Source organism: Leptinotarsa decemlineata, unplaced genomic scaffold, assembly GCF_025532065.1.
Source record: "Leptinotarsa decemlineata unplaced genomic scaffold, Ldec_3_MD MMD2_tig00026294_RagTag_RagTag, whole genome shotgun sequence".
Classification (NCBI taxonomy): Eukaryota; Metazoa; Arthropoda; class Insecta; order Coleoptera; family Chrysomelidae; genus Leptinotarsa; species Leptinotarsa decemlineata.
Window position 1 is genome coordinate 11,251,881 of NW_027412674.1, and position 19,673 is coordinate 11,271,553.

At 33.4% G+C, this 19,673-nt stretch overlaps 2 protein-coding genes across 3 annotated transcripts in view; one reads left to right on the forward strand and one right to left on the reverse strand.

Moving 5' to 3' along the window:
• The first annotated feature begins 61 nt into the window (after nt 1-61).
• Nucleotides 62-19,649, forward strand: LOC111515119 (sphingosine-1-phosphate phosphatase 2). Its single transcript, XM_023171353.2, has 4 exons — nt 62-787; nt 842-1,092; nt 1,576-1,748; nt 15,223-19,649. The coding sequence occupies exons 1-4, from the start codon at nt 517-519 to the stop codon at nt 15,638-15,640; spliced, it is 1,113 nt and encodes a 370-aa protein (XP_023027121.2). The 5' UTR covers nt 62-516; the 3' UTR covers nt 15,641-19,649.
• Nucleotides 17,166-19,673, reverse strand: part of Pih1D1 (PIH1 domain containing 1) — a 57,277-nt gene continuing 54,769 nt past the window's right edge. For both annotated transcript variants that reach the window (XM_074180372.1, XM_074180371.1), the window contains exon 5: nt 17,166-19,625. In XM_074180372.1, coding sequence (XP_074036473.1) covers nt 19,590-19,625 — 36 coding nt within the window. In that variant the 3' untranslated portion in view covers nt 17,166-19,589. The remainder of the gene's footprint in view (nt 19,626-19,673) is intronic.

Consider the following 19,673-nt stretch of genomic DNA (forward strand, 5'->3'; position numbering starts at 1 on the left):
TACATTTTTGTGATTCCATGTTTGATGACGTTGCATACGAAGGCATGATTGAAAAATAATTTCGAAATCATCCTAGCGAAAAAGAATGGTTCTAATTTTTGATAAGTCATAATGATAATATGATATGTCATTGTCAATACCTCAGCCTCAAAGTAATAAAGTCAATACCCACTGGAAACAAAAAGCTGCGTTTTTTTGCTACCAATACCGGAATAACATTCCGTCTAAGGATTCGACATAGGACATGTGACTTATTTGAAAAATAAAGGATCCTAATGGATGATTTAGAACTTGTATACAGAAAAGTTGTACCTGCTTTTACGAGCACAATAAATGTAAAATTAAACTCTCTGATTACCTCCTAAACAGCACAAACATATTCACTAAGCATAATGATGACAATAGATGAATTTATTCGATTTAATCCTAAGCAAAGGCACTAAAATTTTAAAATGTCCTGGGTATAATGCAAATGTTGAATTGATACTTGTGATAATTGAGTGCCTATGCTAAAATATGAATTATCTAAAAAATCCAGTTTTGGTTGCGAGGATTCAATATTTTTTTGGTGTGAAGACGGAAATAAAAGCTACCCATGAGCAGAAGAAAGAAAAATCAAATAACAAATATATAATTGAAAATAGATTTTGGTACTACCTGTTTCTGTTTGGAACAGCTTTGGGAGATGAGACATTTTATGCATTCTTTATACCATTTTGGTTTTGGAATATTGATGGAGCAGTCGGTAGAAGATTTGTTCTAGTTTGGTCTATTGTTATGTATATAGGTTTGTTAGAATACATTTTTTTTTTCAACATTTTGAATTGTGTTTATATTTCAGGACAAGGTATCAAAGATATCATTCGTTGGCCAAGGCCGGGTCCTCCTGTGGTACAACTTCAAAATAAATGGGCTGTAGAATATGGCATGCCCTCAACACATGCCATGGTTGGAGTTTCAATTCCATTTTCAGTTTTTCTATTCACTTTGAATAGATATCAGTACAGCACTTCTCTAGGCTTGTCGGTAGCAATATTATGGTGTACCCTAATATGCGTCAGTAGGTTGTACCTTGGCATGCACACAATCTTGGTATGTTCATTATTAATACAGGGAATCTCAATTTTTTTTTGATAAATTCGTGAACTCGAATATTTTGAATGATAGGCAACAAATCGAAAGATTTGAATGTTTGAAAATTTAGAAAAAGTGTTACAAATATATTTTCAAATTGCTGATAATTTTTTTTCTAAACTTTAGTGTCGTGTAAAGTTGAATTAATCATCTTTATTCAGGAGTTGAACAGTTTGAATGATGATATATACAATTTGAAAAATTAAGGAACTTTCCCCACATGTTATCGATTTTAATGCTGTGTGAAGTACAGATTCAACTATTCATTTTGTATAACCTTTTTCTCCATAAATTCAAAGTTTTTTACTTATATTTGTAGATAATCAGAACTGTTACAAACAACCACTTCAGTTCATATTTTGTGGGATGATTGATATTTACGTTTACTTCATTGAAAATTGTGTTTAATTGTATATGTAACAAAACCAATTATGTTTTCAGGATATTATTGTGGGTTTAATTTTAGCAGTGCTCATCATGTGTGTTATGGTGCCATTTGTTGATCTTTTAGATGATTATTTACTCAGAAGCTCTACATCTCCACTTTTGTTGTTAGTTTCATCTATCTTAATGATCGTTTACTACCCTAACAGTGGTAAATGGACACCGACGAGGTGAGTTTTTAATCCAAATCTGGTTTTTATTCATTATTTTTTGTATTCCTTTTGAAATTACATTATTATTACTATTGTTTTTAATATTATAAACCCTTCCTTCAAGCTTCTTCACCATAAAAACTTAAGACTTACATAGAAAATTTCAATTTCAAGGATTTAAGTTACAATAAAAGACTTGAATAGTTATTCTTTCAAAGACATGTTCTATGGAGGACTCAATACTTTTAACGGTTATTTGGGTTTATAATAAAAAAAACAGTGGAAAAACTTGAAAATTTATAGTTGCAATCATTAAATTATCCATACCTATAGGCATTGTACCTGGTTTTGTTTTAAAGTTTTGTTGAACTCAGTGGCTCATCGCATGATTTTAATTCTAAAATTCATATATACATTAAAGTATTAAGATTTATATCCCAGCCTAAAAACAAAGGTGACGATGCAAAGCAAAAAAGCAGAATTGTGTCCAAGGCAACAATATTTACCAGCGAAGATAATAATAAACAGAAAGTTTAGTGATGATAGTGACAGAGAGCATCATTAGAAGAAGAGGAGAGTATCATCAGGTTCAGATTCCAGCAGATCTAGAAGTCGATCAAAATCAAACAGCAGATCAAAATCAAACAGCAGATCAAAATCAAGGTCTAAGAGTGGCTCATGGACCAGATCTAGATCAAAGTCTGAAAGTCGGTTAAGGTCAAGACTCATACCATATTCCAAGAGCCTGAATGTTGACTTATACTGAACATTCTGTAACTAAATGTCTGGGAAACCCATGCGCAACTCATTTTGTGGAAAAACATTGTAATAAACTCACTTCAGGTTCATTTATAAGGAACGGAATGAAACGACTTCGTAGAAAAACTTCCTCTATTCAGAATAACTCAAATTGATCTACCTTGTTTCAATTACATGATCCTCGTCGTAATCCTTCCCTATCTCAATGTTACATAATGTTTTAATAACATAAGATCGGCATACATCGAAAAGAGCTGTCCTGGCACGTATTAGGTGTTCTAATTAGAATATTGTTTATTTCTCAATTTGTTATTGTTCCACATTATTTGCTATACCAGTACATCTCCCCCCGATGACGAAAAAAAAATTTTAAACAATATTTTTTTTTTTTCATTCAATAAACAATTTTGTCCTATTTTTGTGTATTTCTACCAGCTTATTATCTATTCTAACTACAACATTTGGATCTTTATCTTCTACTATAATATAAGGACCTTTGAAGATAGGATCATACTTATTTGAAGATGTGTTCCTTACTAATATCTTATCACCTATCCTAACATTAACAGGATTAATTTTAATATCTAGTTTTTGTTTTCGTAACGATTTTGATACCATTAAATTATTTCTCGCGTCATTCCAAGCTGTTTGCAATCTAAATTTTAACTGAATTGGGTAATCATCGAAATTATATACAGGGTCGACTTGTGTAGCAATGCTCGATGGTACTCGACTCATTTTGCCGAAAACCAATTCGTATGGACTATACCGAGTTTCCGTATGCACTGTATTATTATATGCAAAACACCAATATGGTATCCATGAGCTCCAGGTGTCTGGATGCTCTGATGCATGTATGCGTAAATAATCACCTAGATTTTTATGTGTGTTTTCCAATGCTCCAATGGTTTCGTGATGATACGCCGTTGAATTCAGCTGTTCGATTTTTAGCAGTTTGCACGACTCTTTGAAGGTCGACGCTAGAAATTCAGTGCCTCTGTCTGTCACAACTTGTTCTGGAATACCAAATCGTAAAATAAAATTTTCTACGAATGATTTCGCGACTGTTACTGCCTCTTTATTTTCTAATGGATACCCTTCTACGAATTTTGTTAACTCACATTGCAACGTCAAAATGTATCGGTTATTTTCCCTGTCTTGGTCTAAAGGGCCCACCAAGTCAAGAAAAACTTTCTGAAACGCTGAGGTAGCCGTTGTGGTTATTTTCATTGGTTGCCGATGCGGTCTTGAGTACTTATATCTCTGACAGTCATCACAACGTTTTACAAAATTTTCGATATCCTTTCGGAGACCAGACCAAAAGTAAAGTTTTCTAATATTGTTATACATGCGATTAATTCCAGCATGCCCTCCCGTTGGTAACATGTGGTAATCGTTCAAAATTAATTGCTGGGTTTCCTTCCTAGTTATGTGTTGCTGAGCTTTTATTATATTTATTTTTATACCTGCCTTTCGAATTTCATTGGGAATTTCCAAAATGTTTTTTAATAACGATGCGCATCTATCTTCTTTTACTATAACTAATTCTGGAATTCCATATTCTTGGCAAATTTCCTTCAGGTCTCTCAACGATGCACCGAATGCAGTCGCTGATCGAGATTCATCCTGATTCATATAAATAGTATTTGCCTTTTCATCATATAATATATTCCCTTTTATTTTACACTCAGAACGTTTTTTTCTTTGAAACTCAACTTTCGACAAAGGATACAACTGAACAAATTCTTTAGGTGGTTTCAATAATTCTACGACACCAGGATGATCAGGCCTGTTATCGAAAGAGATATTGGACTTTTCCCGTGAATTGTTGCCCAATTTCTTCGTTTGTGCCCTTGTCACGACATTCATGACTTGACAGGAATTAACTGACATTTCTTTCAGTTCGTCGGAGTCAATTTTTATACGACTTAATGCATCAGCCGTTACATTATCTTTTCCTTTAACATAACTTATTGTAAAATCATATTCTTCTAGTGTTAACCTAAATTTCGTTAGTCTACTTGAAGGATTCGTCATACCGAAAAGATATAATAATGGTTTATGGTCTGTAAGGATAATGAACTTTTTCCCGTAAAGATAAGGACGAAATTTTTTCACACTCCAACAAATAGCAAGTAATTCTTTCTCTATCACACAATAGTTGACTTCAGCTTTATTCAGCGATCTGCTGGCGAACGCCACCGGCTTATCATCTGAATTTGACAGAACTGCTCCGATAGCCAAATTTGAGGCATCGGTACGTAATTTAAAAACGTTTGATTCCGAAAAATCAGGATATGCGAGAATTGGTGGTTGTACCAGCGCCTGCTTTAGCGTTTCGAATGCTTTTTGACATTCTTCGCTCCAAGCGAATACTACACCCTTTTTTGACAATCTGTTAAGCGGTGCTGCGATATCCGCGAAATTCTGAATGAACTTCCTATAATAGTTCGCAAATGCTACAAACCGTTTAGTTTCATTCGAGTCTTTTGGAACCGGAAATTGCTGTATAACACGTATTTTTTCAAAATCTGGAGATATTCCTTCAGATGAAATCACGTGACCCAGATACAATATCTGTTTTTTCAAGAATTCGCATTTGTAAGGATTGACCTGTCTCAATCGCTGCAAAGTTTTTACCAAATTCCGATTATGAACTTCCAAATTATTCCCGAAAACTATCAAATCGTCCAAATAAATGAAACATCTCTCATAATTTAACCCTGACATTGCTATGGTCATCGCTCGAGAGAAAGCACTTGGACTCAGTTTCAACCCCATCGGTAATCTCGTCATTTGATACTGACCTTTATCGGTTGTGAAACTTGTGTAAGCTCTAGATGTTGCATCCAATTCAACCTGATAATAGCCCTGAGATAAGTCAAGATGTGAGAAGTACATCGCTCCGGAGAGTGAGTCTAAAATTTCATCTATGCAAGGTAATGGAAATTTGTCATCCTCAATGCGTTTATTCAACAGACGGTAATCGATAACTATCCTCCATTGTTTATTACCCTTACTATCCTCTTTTTTCGGTACTATTAACAATGGTGCCGACCATTCGGACCTTGTTTCCTCTATAATTCCTTCTGACAGCATGTTGTCAATTTGTTTATTTATTTCCGCTTTCTGCGAATGCGGTAACCGGTATGGTTTTACGTATACCGGAATGGCATCCTTTTTTAAATGTATGGTCTGTTTACAGACATTTGTCACCGTCAGTGGGTCATTTTCAAAGCGAAATACGTCCGCATATTTTGCACAGATTTTATCAATAGCTATTTTTTCCTGCTTATTAAGACCTTTGGTATTTATGGAGTTGAGTAACTTATCTATACGCTCAACTGAAAAGTGTGTGTTTCCAAAAGTATGAACATCAAATTCTGAAATATTTTCAGTTTTGGGCCTAAAATTTTTCAAGTGTACCTCTTTATCCGTAATATTCAGAATTTTAACAGGTATAATGTGGTTGTGAGGCTTTGCGATAATTCCCGCAGTATAAACACCTTCTGAAATTTCTTCTGGTATGATAATACAATCATCTGAGTTATGTACTTGCAAATATTTAATAATTTCGCACCTTGGTGGAATCGTTATATAATTTTCATACTTGGATTGCAGTGGAATCGACAGTTTCCGATTGTTTATATATATAGAGAATGTGCATAATTCGTAGTTTAATATTGCAGAGTGCTTGACAAAGAAATCTGACCCAATAACACCATTCATATCACTACCAAAGTCATTCACCACATGAAATTCGTGACCTATCTTAACGTCAGATAGTTCTAATGTAATATTAGCCGAGCCTTGCGTGAAGACAAAACCCGCTATGCCGTTTATTTTGATTCTATTTGTCGTATCAACAAACTGATTTTTATTTATACATGATGTAAAAATTACGCTTACCGAAGCACCCGTATCCAATAAAAATTTCAACTCACTTTTTCCGTTTTTCATACATACATAATTAAGACCATTCATACTTAAAACCTTATAATCACCTACATTCTCACTGACTCGACCGAAAAAACTGATTAGCTTGCGGGGAAGGGTTGTTTAATTCAGCATCCTGAGCGTTTTCCATAAAAAACCCTCTTCGAGATGGACTGAAAGTTTGGTTGTTGTGATTATTCCAACGCCCTCTAAAATTTCCGCGAAAATGTCCCTGGTTTCGACCCCTAAAATTATTTTTACTATGCAAACTACTTCCTCTGATCTTATTCGATTGTGAGTTATTGAATTGTCCGGTACTGAAATTTGGTCTTCCCCTATTATTCTGCTGAAATCCTCGACTCGTACGGTTGAAATTATTAAGTTTTGAGTTCCCTCGCATGTGAAACACCTGCGAAGAAGAGGTTGCACCTCCCGTACATTCCTCATCTACAGCTCCCGTTATAGCATCTTTCAAAGCGCTATAGTTCCTAGCTTTTATGACAGTTCCCAGATCGTGACTTCGCAGTCCGTTCGCGAAAGCATGAATTGCCAGTTTTTCGTTCGCAACTTTAAGAATTTTCATTGCCTCGACATTTCCATCGGCTTGCGCTATTGTCAAATCGACCAGTAATTCCTCGATTGATTTACCAAATTCATTCACTGATTTATGTTTTTGTTTTGCGTTATGTAATTCAACTGATAAACTTGCGGCAGAATGCTTTGTCAACAAGTGTGTTTTGATGTCTTTAATTAAATCAGTATTAGACGGATATGACGACTCTAATCTCATCTTTGCACTTTGTGACAATCTAGTTTTAAGGACATAGTTTGTTAGTGTTATTTTTCCATTATCGTCTAAAAGACTATCGTATAATTCAATGGCATCTATTAACTGTTTTACAGATTCCTCCGAATTGTCGGTTATAGGCAATAAGCTTGACGCTATTCTGAGATCAAATTTTTCACCCATTATTGTAAAACTTCTAGTAATTTCTGTAATATTAGCTAATCTAGTCTCTAAGGTATTTCGAATATCGACTAATAATTTGTTTGAAGATTCAACATATAACTTAACTTTTTGAATTATATCTGCATCTTTAGGGCCCGCATTGAATTTATTTTTCACTTCATTTAACTCTGATTCAATCCTATTTAATTCTTCAAACTTGCGATTTATAGCTTTTAGATCGACTCGCCTCTCTTTGCTATCTTTATTTAAATTCCTATTAAAAACTTTGAGTTCTTCAAACGAGTATCTAAATAAGTCTATGATGCTCATTTGCTACGCTAAAGACGAAAATAAATCGATATATTGATACACAAACTTATACTAAATAAATACGACCTTAAAATGTCTTTCCATGTGTCATCCAATTTCCACTCTACTTGTTGTTGGTTTTCACTTTGGAATGCGTGAACCACCCATGAAATTCGTTTTCTTCTCACTCCTTACGCCTATACCAACTCCTGACTCCTCGTTATCTCTCTTCTTATCTTCTTTTCTAATGATTTCTGGCACCTCTTTATTAGAAATGCGCCGAGTGCCAAAATGAAACAGGCGAAAGCTACTATGCCTAGTACTTCGGAAACGGAGAACCCATTGCTAGCTGAAACTCCACCACTGTTCCCGGCTTGGCTTATGATTACTTCTTCTTTACTCTCTGTGGATCCCATGTTGGAAGATGTCAAATGCAACTCGTCTCTATTTCTCAGTATCTACCCGTTAATAACATACGTGGTAATCCTGGAATCATCCTGGCAGGATCGCCATGTAATAAACTCACTTCAGGTTCATTTATAAGGAACGGAATGAAACGACTTCGTAGAAAAACTTCCTCTATTCAGAATAACTCAAATTGATCTACCTTGTTTCAATTACATGATCCTCGTCGTAATCCTTCCCTATCTCAATGTTACATAATGTTTTAATAACATAAGATCGGCATACATCGAAAAGAGCTGTCCTGGCACGTATTAGGTGTTCTAATTAGAATATTGTTTATTTCTCAATTTGTTATTGTTCCACATTATTTGCTATACCAGTACAACATACATATGCATATTTGTTGAAACGAAGTAAACAAAAAAAAGTAGATCTAGATTAAAAAACAAATCTATCTCATTCAGAAAAGATTCTAAATCAAAGTCTAGAGGCAATTCAAGATCTAGGAGAATATTCAAATAAAAGTCAAGGTCCAAGTCTAGGAGTAGATCAAATTCAAAGTCTGTATCTACAAGTAGATTAAAATTTAGGTCTGCAAGCAAACCTAAAACAAAATCTTGATCCAGTAGTGGATCCAAATCGATATCTGTATCTAAAAATAGATCAAAATATAAGTCTAGATCCAGAAGTAGGTCCAAATCGAGGTCTAGAGGTCTAAATCTAGAAGCAGTTCCAAATCTAGATCAAAGTCTAAATCTAGAAGTAGATTAAAGTCTAAATCTGGAAGCAGCTCCAAATCTAAATCTGAAAGTACATCAAAGTCTGGATCTAAAAGTATATCGAAGTTTAAATCAAAGTCTAGAAACTTGTCCAAGTCAAAATCCAGGTCAAGGAGTCCTTCAAATCATTATCCAAAAGCAGATCGAAATCTACCAGTGAAAAAGGTTAGCGAGTAGCTTCTCCTGATGAAAGTGACTGAAACGTTTGCTACTGTTTTGATATTCAGCATAAGTTCTTACGTGTTTTTTTTTAGTTGTGCTGGTAACAGCTATGCGTTATCCTAGTTAATAAGTGTTCAAATCTTGGTGAATACTTATTCAATCTAATCCAACACAAGTCAATTAAATCCGTACTCGAGAATCAACGAGGTCGACGAAGGCCGTTTTTAGCTTGTCCTGATTGGCAAAGGTCCTAGACCTGGGAAAATTGTCGAAATGCTTGAAAAAGTGGTAGTCCGTTGGCGAAAGGTCTGGGAAGTATGGAGGGTGAGGCAGAACTTCATCGCTCAATTTGTTTAATTTTCGGGTGGTGATTTGTCAAACGTGCATTGTCGTGAAGCACGATTGGACCTCTTCTGTTGACCAGTGCTGGCAGCTGCTGACACGCATTTCAGTACATTTTGTCGATTTCCTCACGATAAGACTGTTGTGATGGTTTGGCCCGGTGGCAGACAGTTATAGTGAATCCCACCAACCGCTGACCACTATACAGTCAGTGGAAAGTGCCAGGGTGGCTCATCGATTTATCAAATCATGATACACCCATTTTTCGAACTTTTTGATCTTTCCAATACGTTTCAAACCATCAGAAATTGCAGGAGAGCTGATGCCCATTTCTTTCAAGTTAGGAATCACACGTTAAAAGGTAAGACCTCGTTAATCCTTAGCTCGCACAAGTTTCGACTTCTGAAGGTTGTCGTTCGTAGGGGTGCGACGGCTGGTTAACGGAAAAACATATTTTTTAATATTTTTTCGCCATCCTACGCACTGTTTGTGATTGGTCTATCTCAACCAGGGACCTCATATACTCGTCCAGGATTAATGTAGGTCGACCACTTTGGGACTCAATTTCGCGGCTGAGAACTTCGGAACGAAATTTCACAAAACAACGTAGAACATTGTCATCACCATATGCCTGGCAAATTTTCATGGCTGTTTCGGCAGCGTTTTGGTTCAACTTGAATTCGTAAAGAAAAATTGAAAAAAATTAGGAAAATACTGAAAAACCCGACAAATAAGAATAAATATTTATTGGGATATGGTGCTTCAGAAACACATGACATTAAAACAGACAAAACTTTTGAAACAACCAATATAATGAATTGTTTCTGTAGATCAGTTGAAGCAATTTTGCTGAACAATGATTACTGGTTTGATTTAATAGAAATAGATTTATTTGAAATAGATATCCTAATATACTCTTCTTTGATCTGAGTAAAGCGTTTGATACGGTCGATCACAATCTCCTAGTTGAGAAACTCTATCACATTGGTATTAGAGGGACGCCACTAAATTGGCTCACATCGTATCTCGAAAATCAAAAACAAGTATTGATACTGGGTAGTGCAAAATCGGAAGAGAAAACTGTAAATGTAGGGGTACCGCAAGGATCGCTACTGGGACCAGTACTGTTCACTATTTTTGTCAATGATATCACCTCAACATGCAAACAAGCGCACAAAATAATGTATGCAGACGACACAACTATGATAGTGAGAGAAAACAACTTAGCAAAAACAGTAGAAACTGCCAACACCATTGCAAACCAATTTCACACATGGTGTACCAGTATGGGCTTGTGTGTGAACAGAGAAAAATCAAAAAACATCAATAATACGTTCTGTTCCCTGATTAGAATTGATGGCAAAAGTATAGAACAGGTCACATCAACGAAGTTTCTAGGTATTACCTTGGACCATAAACTAAGCTGGGAAAACCATATTAACAGCTTATGTAATAAACTGAGTAAAAACTGCTTTGTACTAAGGCAATTGAAGAATACAGTGTCAATGGACGTGCTGTTATTGGTTTACTATGGTTTGATACAATCAAATATATCCTATGGGTTGATATTTTGGGGAGGCTCAACTCAAATAGAAAAAGTATTTCTACAGCAAAAGAAAATTATTAGATGCATAAAAGGGGTTCATCAAAGAATATCATGCAAAGAAATATTTACTGAATTATGTATTCTAACTGTGCCATCATTGTACATATTTCAAACTATTTTAAAGGTAAAAAAACAATTGGAAGTACTACCTACAAATAGTGCTCACCATAACTATAATACACGAAGTGCAGGGAATTTGCAGCAGCCGTTTTCGAGACTTGCCATTGGTCAATGCTCTCACATATACAAAGGCATCGTATTTTATAATTATTTTAAGAACAAATATGGCAGTGAAGAAAATTTCAATGATTTTAAAACTTTTAAATCTCTTTTAAGTAAGTTCTTGCTGAGAAAAGCATTCTATTCTGTGAAGGAATTTTTAAATGACTGAATATGACCTTTGTTTAACCTTTTTAAACAAATTTTAGCGTTGAAAGTAGGTTGTGTATGTAGAATAGTCTTTTAAATAGGTTTATATTCTGATTTTAGTTGACTAGTCTAATGAAGTAGTAACATTTGTGTACCAAATTATTTTGTAACATATTATGTTCTGCTTTTAGAGATGATTAAATTATAGAATTCATTGTTCTTGCAAGGTTAGTTCGTGGGACAACCTAGTCATCTCTTCCTCTTGTATCGTATTTGTGTATCTGATGGTTATATGTAATGAACTCATTGAAGTAATCTGGTGCTTTTCCAGTGAGTATTTTGAATATGAATATCATAGAAAAATATTGTAGTCTATCTTTTACTGTCATCCAATTCAGAATATTATTCATTGATAATATAGGGGTATATTTATGACATTTTAATAACAAGCGCATTCCTCTGTTTTGTAATTTTTGTAGAGTAGAAATAGAATTACGCAGTAATCAAAGTGTGGTAGGATTATTGTTTTATAAACAGTCAAATTAGATTTGAATGTTAATTGTCTACTAATTCTAGTAAAAAAAACCATTTTTTTAGAAATTTTATTACACATATACTGGAAGTGTTTTTTTAAGTTCGAAGTGTTATCAACGATGAAGCCCAGGTATTGGAATTCTTCCACAATTTCAATAGTTTCGCCGTAGATCTCAATATGAGTGGAGTTGATATCAAATAAGTTATATTTATATTGTGTTGTCAATATTATAGCTTTCGTTTTAGTGGTATCCAGTTTGGGTTTGTTTATGTTCAAAAACTTCGCCACGTTTTCAAGAGTCAAATTAATTTTACGTACAGCATTATGAATATCAGAGTCGCTTGCTGCAATGAGAGTATTATCTGCAAAGAGGTTGATGAATTCACGGTCACTAATAAAATGTATGTCATTCAAATAAAGTATGAATAAAACAGGGCCAAGTACACTCCCTTGGGGGACCCCAGTATCAATTGCTTTTTGGCTTGATAGAACGTTGTTTATTTTAGTACATTGAGATCTGTTGAGTAAATAACTTCTGAACCATAGCAACACCTTACCAGTTATTCCATAATACTCTAATTTTGATAGCAAAATAGATATATCTATAGTTTCGAATGCTCTTTTGGAATCCAAAAATACTGCTACTACATATTTATTGTTATCAATTGACAGTTTCCATTTAGACAAGGTGAGTTGAGGAGCAGTTTCACATGAATGCTGCGATCTAAACCTGATTGATACTCCATCAAAAGGTGGTTGTCTTCGATATATGTGCATATTTGGTTATAAGCGTCTAACTCTAACACTTTTTTTAAAGGAGGCAGAGTGTTTATGGGACGAAAGTTGAAGGCTTCATTTGCTTTGTTAACTTTAGGCACAGGGACAACTGTACTAATTTTGAGTTGATCTGGAAAGTGCCCATTTATCAAATACCTTTTTCTTCGAACCCGCCACAACCGAAGAGATCAAATCAACAATATTCAATCTCAAAAGTAAAACGGCATCAGGACCTGATAATGTATTTCCCAATGTTTTGAAACTAGTTTCCATTAGTGTGGTGCAACCCCTAACTGACCTGATCAATATGTCTATTGAAACAGGTGAATTTCCAGATGCGCTGAAATTGAGTAAAGTGATCGCCATACATAAAAGTGGTAATAGATCAGAAATTGATAATTATAGACCAATTAGTCTTCTCAGTATTTTTTCAAAAATTTTAGAAAGACTAGTTACAATAGACTAATGAAATTTTTAATAAGTCATAAAATTTTATCTGATTCTCAACATGGATTTCGCATGGGCAGGTCAACTGAATCTGCTACTACCCTTTTTGTTGATTTCATATCCAGGAATATGGACAATAGGAAGCGCGTGGCAGGAATTTTCTTTGACTTGTCAAAGGCTTTCGACCGTATTGATAAAGTGTTAATGGCTTCCAAACTGTATAATATTGGCATTAGAGGAAATATTCTTGACTGGATCATTTCATTCCTAACAAATAGACAATTCTTTTTGTAGAAATAGATAGTGTTGAGTCAGAAAGATATTCAGTTGATGTTGGAGTAGCGCAAGGTTCAATTCTGGGACCATTGCTTTTCTTACTATTTCTCAATGACCTCCCAATTAATGTCGATAGACGCTTTTATCTCATCAGTTTTGCTGATGACACAACATTTGGTAAAGCTGAGTCATCTATGGAGGATATGATTTTATTGGTTGAACTCTGTATTAGTGAAATGACAAAATATTGTCATTCCAATAAACTGATGCTAAATGCACAGAAAACAAAAATTATATATTTCAATAAGAACAATTTGATCAATAGTGAAGTCCTACAGACACATAACTCCAGTAAGTTTCTGGGTGTAATGACTGATAAATCACTCTCATGGTCTGAGCATATTGAAAGTTTATCTAAAAAACTCTCCAAATCCTACTTCGCAATTCTGCAATTGAGGTATGAACTTCATGAGAATATACTTATCCAAGTTTATTATGAATTGGTATATTCTGCACTATCATTTCACATCACGTTATGGGGAAATGCTACAGAAATAAATAGGATATTTGTTACAAAAAAACGAATTGTTAGATTGATGTTCAACATGAAGCCACGGGACTCTTGCAAGAAAATTTTCAAGAGTAAAAAGATTATGACAGTTTGCTGCATTTATATATATAAATGTTGCTTGCACATTAAAAAACATGAAAATGAGCTAATGAAAAACAATTACCACCATTAATATTGCACTAGATGCTTCAAATGTAATAACAATGACTCACAGAACATCCGCATTTGAAAAATCGCCAACTTATGCTGGGGTAAAAATATATAATAAACTCCCTAATCTAATGAAGGCCTGTAATACTCTCGAATTAAAAAAAATCACTGGAAGATTTCTTATTGGCTAAATCTTATTACAAGAATATTTCGCTGTTTGAGTTTTTTGTGGATATCTGTGTGTAAATAATCTTATTCTTTTATATTTTAATTTTACATTTTTACACTTGTACATCTATACGTTTTTACATTTTATATATATATATATATATATACATATATATATATATATATATATATATATATATATATATATATATATATATATATATATATATATATATATATGTATATATATCTGTATTTTACGGTCCTATGTTTATATGTATTGAATGTTTATTTACATGTTTGTTTGTTTACATATTTATGAGTATAAGTTGACATGTTCGATACCATGTAGTTGGTCCATGAATGAATAAATTTCTTTCTTTCTTTCTATCAAAGAAGTATTGACAAAATCAAGAAGTACGTGACCTAGTACCGAGAAGATACTCTTGAGAACCTTGTTATTCATTATATTAGTGTTACACTTGTTATTCAAACATGAAATAATTGACTTCAATTCCTTCAGTGACAAACGTTTGAAATGGGACAAATTGCATCATCACTTCAAGATTTTCACATGACCATTGTACAGAAGCCGGAATTGTTGCTTTAATATCAAGAATACTTGCAATAAAAAAAGTATTAAAGCTTTCAGCTTTGTCTTGGTCTAACATCACTCGTGTGTCAAATACAATTTCATCAGGAAAGGGACTATTATTGGGTTTAATAAGTGTTTTCAAAGATTTCCACATTTTCTTTGGATCATGCGAACAATCATCAATCTTCCGTTTGTAGTAGTCAGCTTTTTTCATTTTCAACAAATTAACCACTTCATTTCTATAACTTTCATAAATAGCCCAATAAATAATGTGACATACATATTTGGAAACAGGTCATTCGTTATCAATCTAGAGTGCCAATTGAGTAGAGTTGATTGCTTATTTTTTTGTTGCAGAGGGGATACAACTATGATCATTTCCGTTTGTGTTGGAATCCATATAGGAGCTTGGCTCAACTTCCAAACAGGACTGATGACTCCAACAGAACTTGCAGCTCCGTATGTTATTATGTGGCCCTCATATACCATGTTAGGATGTATGGTTATGAGAACCTCAATTGGATTTACATGCGTCATACTCTCCAAAGATATTTGTAAAAACCTCACCTACAATTTTCTTTGCACTTTGCTGAAAGAGGATGTGGATAACCTCAAAAAATCCGAAAATACTTTACAAAACAAGCACAAGACATTTGTTGAATTGTGCTATAAATACATTTATTGTTCAATGGTTGGCTTCAATACAGTTTACCTACTTCCACAGCTATTTAGATTTTTAAGAATTGAACGACCAACATTTTTCACTGGAATCTGATTATGGAGCGTTAGAAAAATTGTTATTGAATTTTAAAAATCGATTTTAGAGACTAAAATTAGTGAAAGAGGGAGATTTCTCCCGCGCAGAGATTATCACTTAATTTTATCGTTCATCACTTTGGCATCATATTTGTGATACTTTTTATAAATAGCACCACAGGTCTAGAGCAGAAAAGTTCCGTGTTGATCGAGATAAGAGACGATGAAAACATTTTCAGTTCAGGAAAAACATATTTTGTTGTGTCCTAAAATATCATCTAGAAAAAAAAATGTATCCAACCTTCTTTAATATGAAATTTCCACATGTTTCGCTATGCGACAGCATCTTCGGCCGTCATTATACTGTTCCTACAAATTCTGTATTGTGCTTTTATAGTAATTTGAATCACTATGACTATTGCTACCTGCCAAATGAAATTAATTACCTAAACTATTTAACTATCTAGGAATACCTCATACCCGGGCTATCATTCAAGATCTGTTCTAATTTCCAATTTCCTCATTGCAAACTGAATTCAATAAAGGGGAATAATTCAAATTTTTCGATCAATGAGCAATGATCCCCAATTTTCATGTCTATTAATTTCCAAACATTCCAAAAGGTTGAGTTTTGAACCATTCTCTTCCAAATGCAACATGTCATAATCGTGGTTGAACTCGTGCCTCTTTGTGAAAATATGATTCGCAAATGTTGAATTGGTCTTTCCATTCAAAAACTACTTATATGCTCTTTCATTCTATTGGAAAAAGTTCTTCTGGTTTGCCCGATATAATATTTTGGACAAGAACCACAAGTCAACTTGTATACTCGAGATCTATCAGACACTGAAGTTTTATCTTTATAGTTTTCAATGAATTCACTTCAATTAATATTTGTTCTGTAGGATATGTCCAATTCTTTGTTTTTTAAAAAACAAGTGATATTATTAGTAGGATCACCAAAGTAAGTTAGAGTTACGTAATGTTTAGTATAATTTTTTGAAAGTGGTTAGACCTGGTTCAGAGCTTATTTCTGCAATTTTCAGAAAGAATTGAGTCGATAATATCCACCTGGTTTTTGAAAACATGCAAAATTATGTTTATTATTAATTCAAGTGATTTCAAGTATAGAAAATGTAATAAAGTTATTCACTTCACGACTGAGATATAAAATTTCCTAGTATCTGAAATTTTGTGTATTTATGCCTGAAGATGGTCTTCGAAAGTGTGCATTGATGTTTTTCATTATTGAAGATCATTTATCACTTTGTCCGTGAATCTTTGAGATGCTACTATTTATAGATTTTTGTACAATTCTGATTCTATCTACCAACGTGCACTATTCATGTTAGAAGAGTTGAATATTTAATTTCGATAATATATTGCTGTTTAAAAATGTTATGGATCTCTCTCTTTTTCTGATAAACACTTCCTAATTCAGGATTCATACCATCAATGATATACAAATTTCTTTTTTCAGCATAATTAACTACTAGTAGTAAAATTTACACCTTCTTGAAAAATTGACTACATGTTTCACCAAATATGTAAATAAATCATAGAAAATAATCGTGGTCAAGTCATATCATTCAACAATGTTTAAAAATAACTAACATGAAGAATTCCACATATTTAGCAACTTGAAAATTTGACACTTGATGATTTTTTAGAGGGAAAATGTGTGGCGTCGGAAGTGACTACGGAAAGGCAAAAAAGCCACATATTTTTACCATTTGTTTCTTGGAAATTTCTACTTTAATCTCGTAATTTCGAGATCGAAGTCGAAATTTTGAGATAAAAGTCGAAATTTTGAGATTCAAAGTCAAAATTTTCAAGAAACAAATAATGATAATAATATGTGGCCCTTCTTCGCTTTTCTAAATCACCGCCTGTTCTGCAAAAATCTGATAGTGAAAACCTACCACCCAGAAAGTTATAAATTATTTCATCAAAATTTCCAATTCCAGGTACACAACAAAATACAGATCAAATCTCAGGATTTTCTGTAAGTGTTAGATTTGCGAGATGTTCTTGTATACATATTTCTACATCATCTCTTATAATACTTTCCAGATGTTTGCTTTAGGCCTGTTTATGCTGTGCTTTACCTCAATACTGCAACTTTTACTTTTGTTCTCCTTGTACTTTATATTTTGAATTTACAAACATATTGTGAGATTCTTGGTACAGCTAGTCAACTTTGAAGGGAAGACATATCTCTTCAGCCATTTCTCTGTACCTTCCAGAAATAATATTAAGATGAAAATATATACTACCAGAAGAAAGTTGAAGAAAAAGGTTAACAGTAGGGGAAAGAGCAATGCCTAGTTTTTGTGTGCTCCTCCGAAATTTCCTTGGCCATTTATTCACGTTTACATCAGGAATTGCCACTGTTATAGAAATTATCAGTTTGACCACAATATTAGTTTTGAAAAAGTAATATTCTTCAAATATTTTTATGATTCTAGTTTCTACACGTGCCTGCAGACCACACCACAATTCAATACTTTCTTTGTGGTGTTGTCTAATTGTGTGGCAGTATCAGATTCTGAAGAAGCTTTTAATTGTGTGGCTATTAGACACCAAAAAATATATTGTTTAATGAAATACGTTGTGGTTTTTTAAAACTGAAAATTTCTTTAAAAAAACCTGCAGACCATAATTTCATTATGTTGTTGTCTAATTGTGTGGCAGTATTAGATTCTGAATAACCTTCTAATTGTGTGACTATTACACACTAAAAAATCTATTGTTTGATGAAATATGATATGAATTTTCAAACTGAAAATCTCTTTAAAAAAAGCTGCAGACCACACTACGATACAAAAATTTCTTTGTGTTGTCTAATTGTGAGGCAGTACTGGATTCTGAAGAAGCTTCTAATTGTGTGGCTATTAGACACTAAAAAAATATATTGTTTAATAAAATATGTTATGGTTTTTTAAAACTGAAAATCTCTTTGAAAAAACCTGCAGACCACACCACAGTTCAATAATTTATTTGTGTTGTTGTCTAATTGTGTGGCAGTATTAGATTCTGAAGAACCTTCTAATTGTGTGATATTAGACACTAAAAAATCTATTGTTTGATGAAATATGATATGGTTTTTTCAAACTGAAAATCTCTTTAAAAAAAGCTGCAGACCACACTACAATACAAACATTTCTTTGTGTTGTCTAATTGTGAGGCAGTATTGGATTCTGAAGAAGCTTCTAATTGTGTGGCTATTAGACACTAAAAAATATATTTAATAAAATATGTTATGGTTTTTTAAAACTGAAAATCTCTTTGAAAAAACCTGTTGACCACACCACAGTTCAATAATTTCTTTGTGGTGTTGTCTAATTGTGTGGCAGTATTAGATTCTGAAGAATTGTGTGGCTATTAGACACTAAAAAAATCTATTGTTTGATGAAATATGTTATGGTTTTTTCAAACTGAAAATCTCTTTTGAAAAACCTGCAGACCACACCACAGTTCAATAATTTCTTTGTGGTGTTGTCTAATTGTGTGGCAGTATTAGATTCTGAAGGACCTTCTAATTATGTAATATTAGACACTAAAAAATCTATTGTTTGATGAAATATGATATGGTTTTTTCAAACTGAAAATCTCTTTTAAAAAACCTGCAGACCACACCACGATACAATAATTTCATTATGTTGTTGTCTAATTGTGTGGCACTGCACTTTATTAATTATTCTCTGTGAAAACATAAAACACGAGGTCTTTAAAAAGTGAATGGCATATAAAAAATGTTTTTTTTCATAATGTATAGCTCTAATCTTATTTTCCAACTTTCTTCTAGCAGTTAAATATTTTAAGAGTTTCTAACTAGGATAAGTAAGAGTCATTTTTTCTAGAAATTCTGTATACTTGATAAACTTTCAACTTCATAGATTAATAATTTTCACTTGCAAAACACACATCTACAATTTTACTGTAAGTACAACCCCAGTGTAATATATTTATCCTCCCACAAGAGGCATTGTTACTGTTAAAATCTGAAAAATAAAAATGAGTCATTATCTGATGTTTTATTGTTTCCAAGG

Bases quoted from the DNA above. Each gene is read 5' to 3' on its own strand.
- LOC111515119 (XM_023171353.2), top strand. From the start codon at position 517: ATGAATTATCTAAAAAATCCAGTTTTGGTTGCGAGGATTCAATATTTT. The intron at 1,093-1,575 runs GTATGTTCATTA...TTATGTTTTCAG, and splicing joins TTGGCATGCACACAATCTTG to GATATTATTGTGGGTTTAAT. The intron at 1,749-15,222 runs GTGAGTTTTTAA...TTTTTGTTGCAG, and splicing joins GGTAAATGGACACCGACGAG to AGGGGATACAACTATGATCA.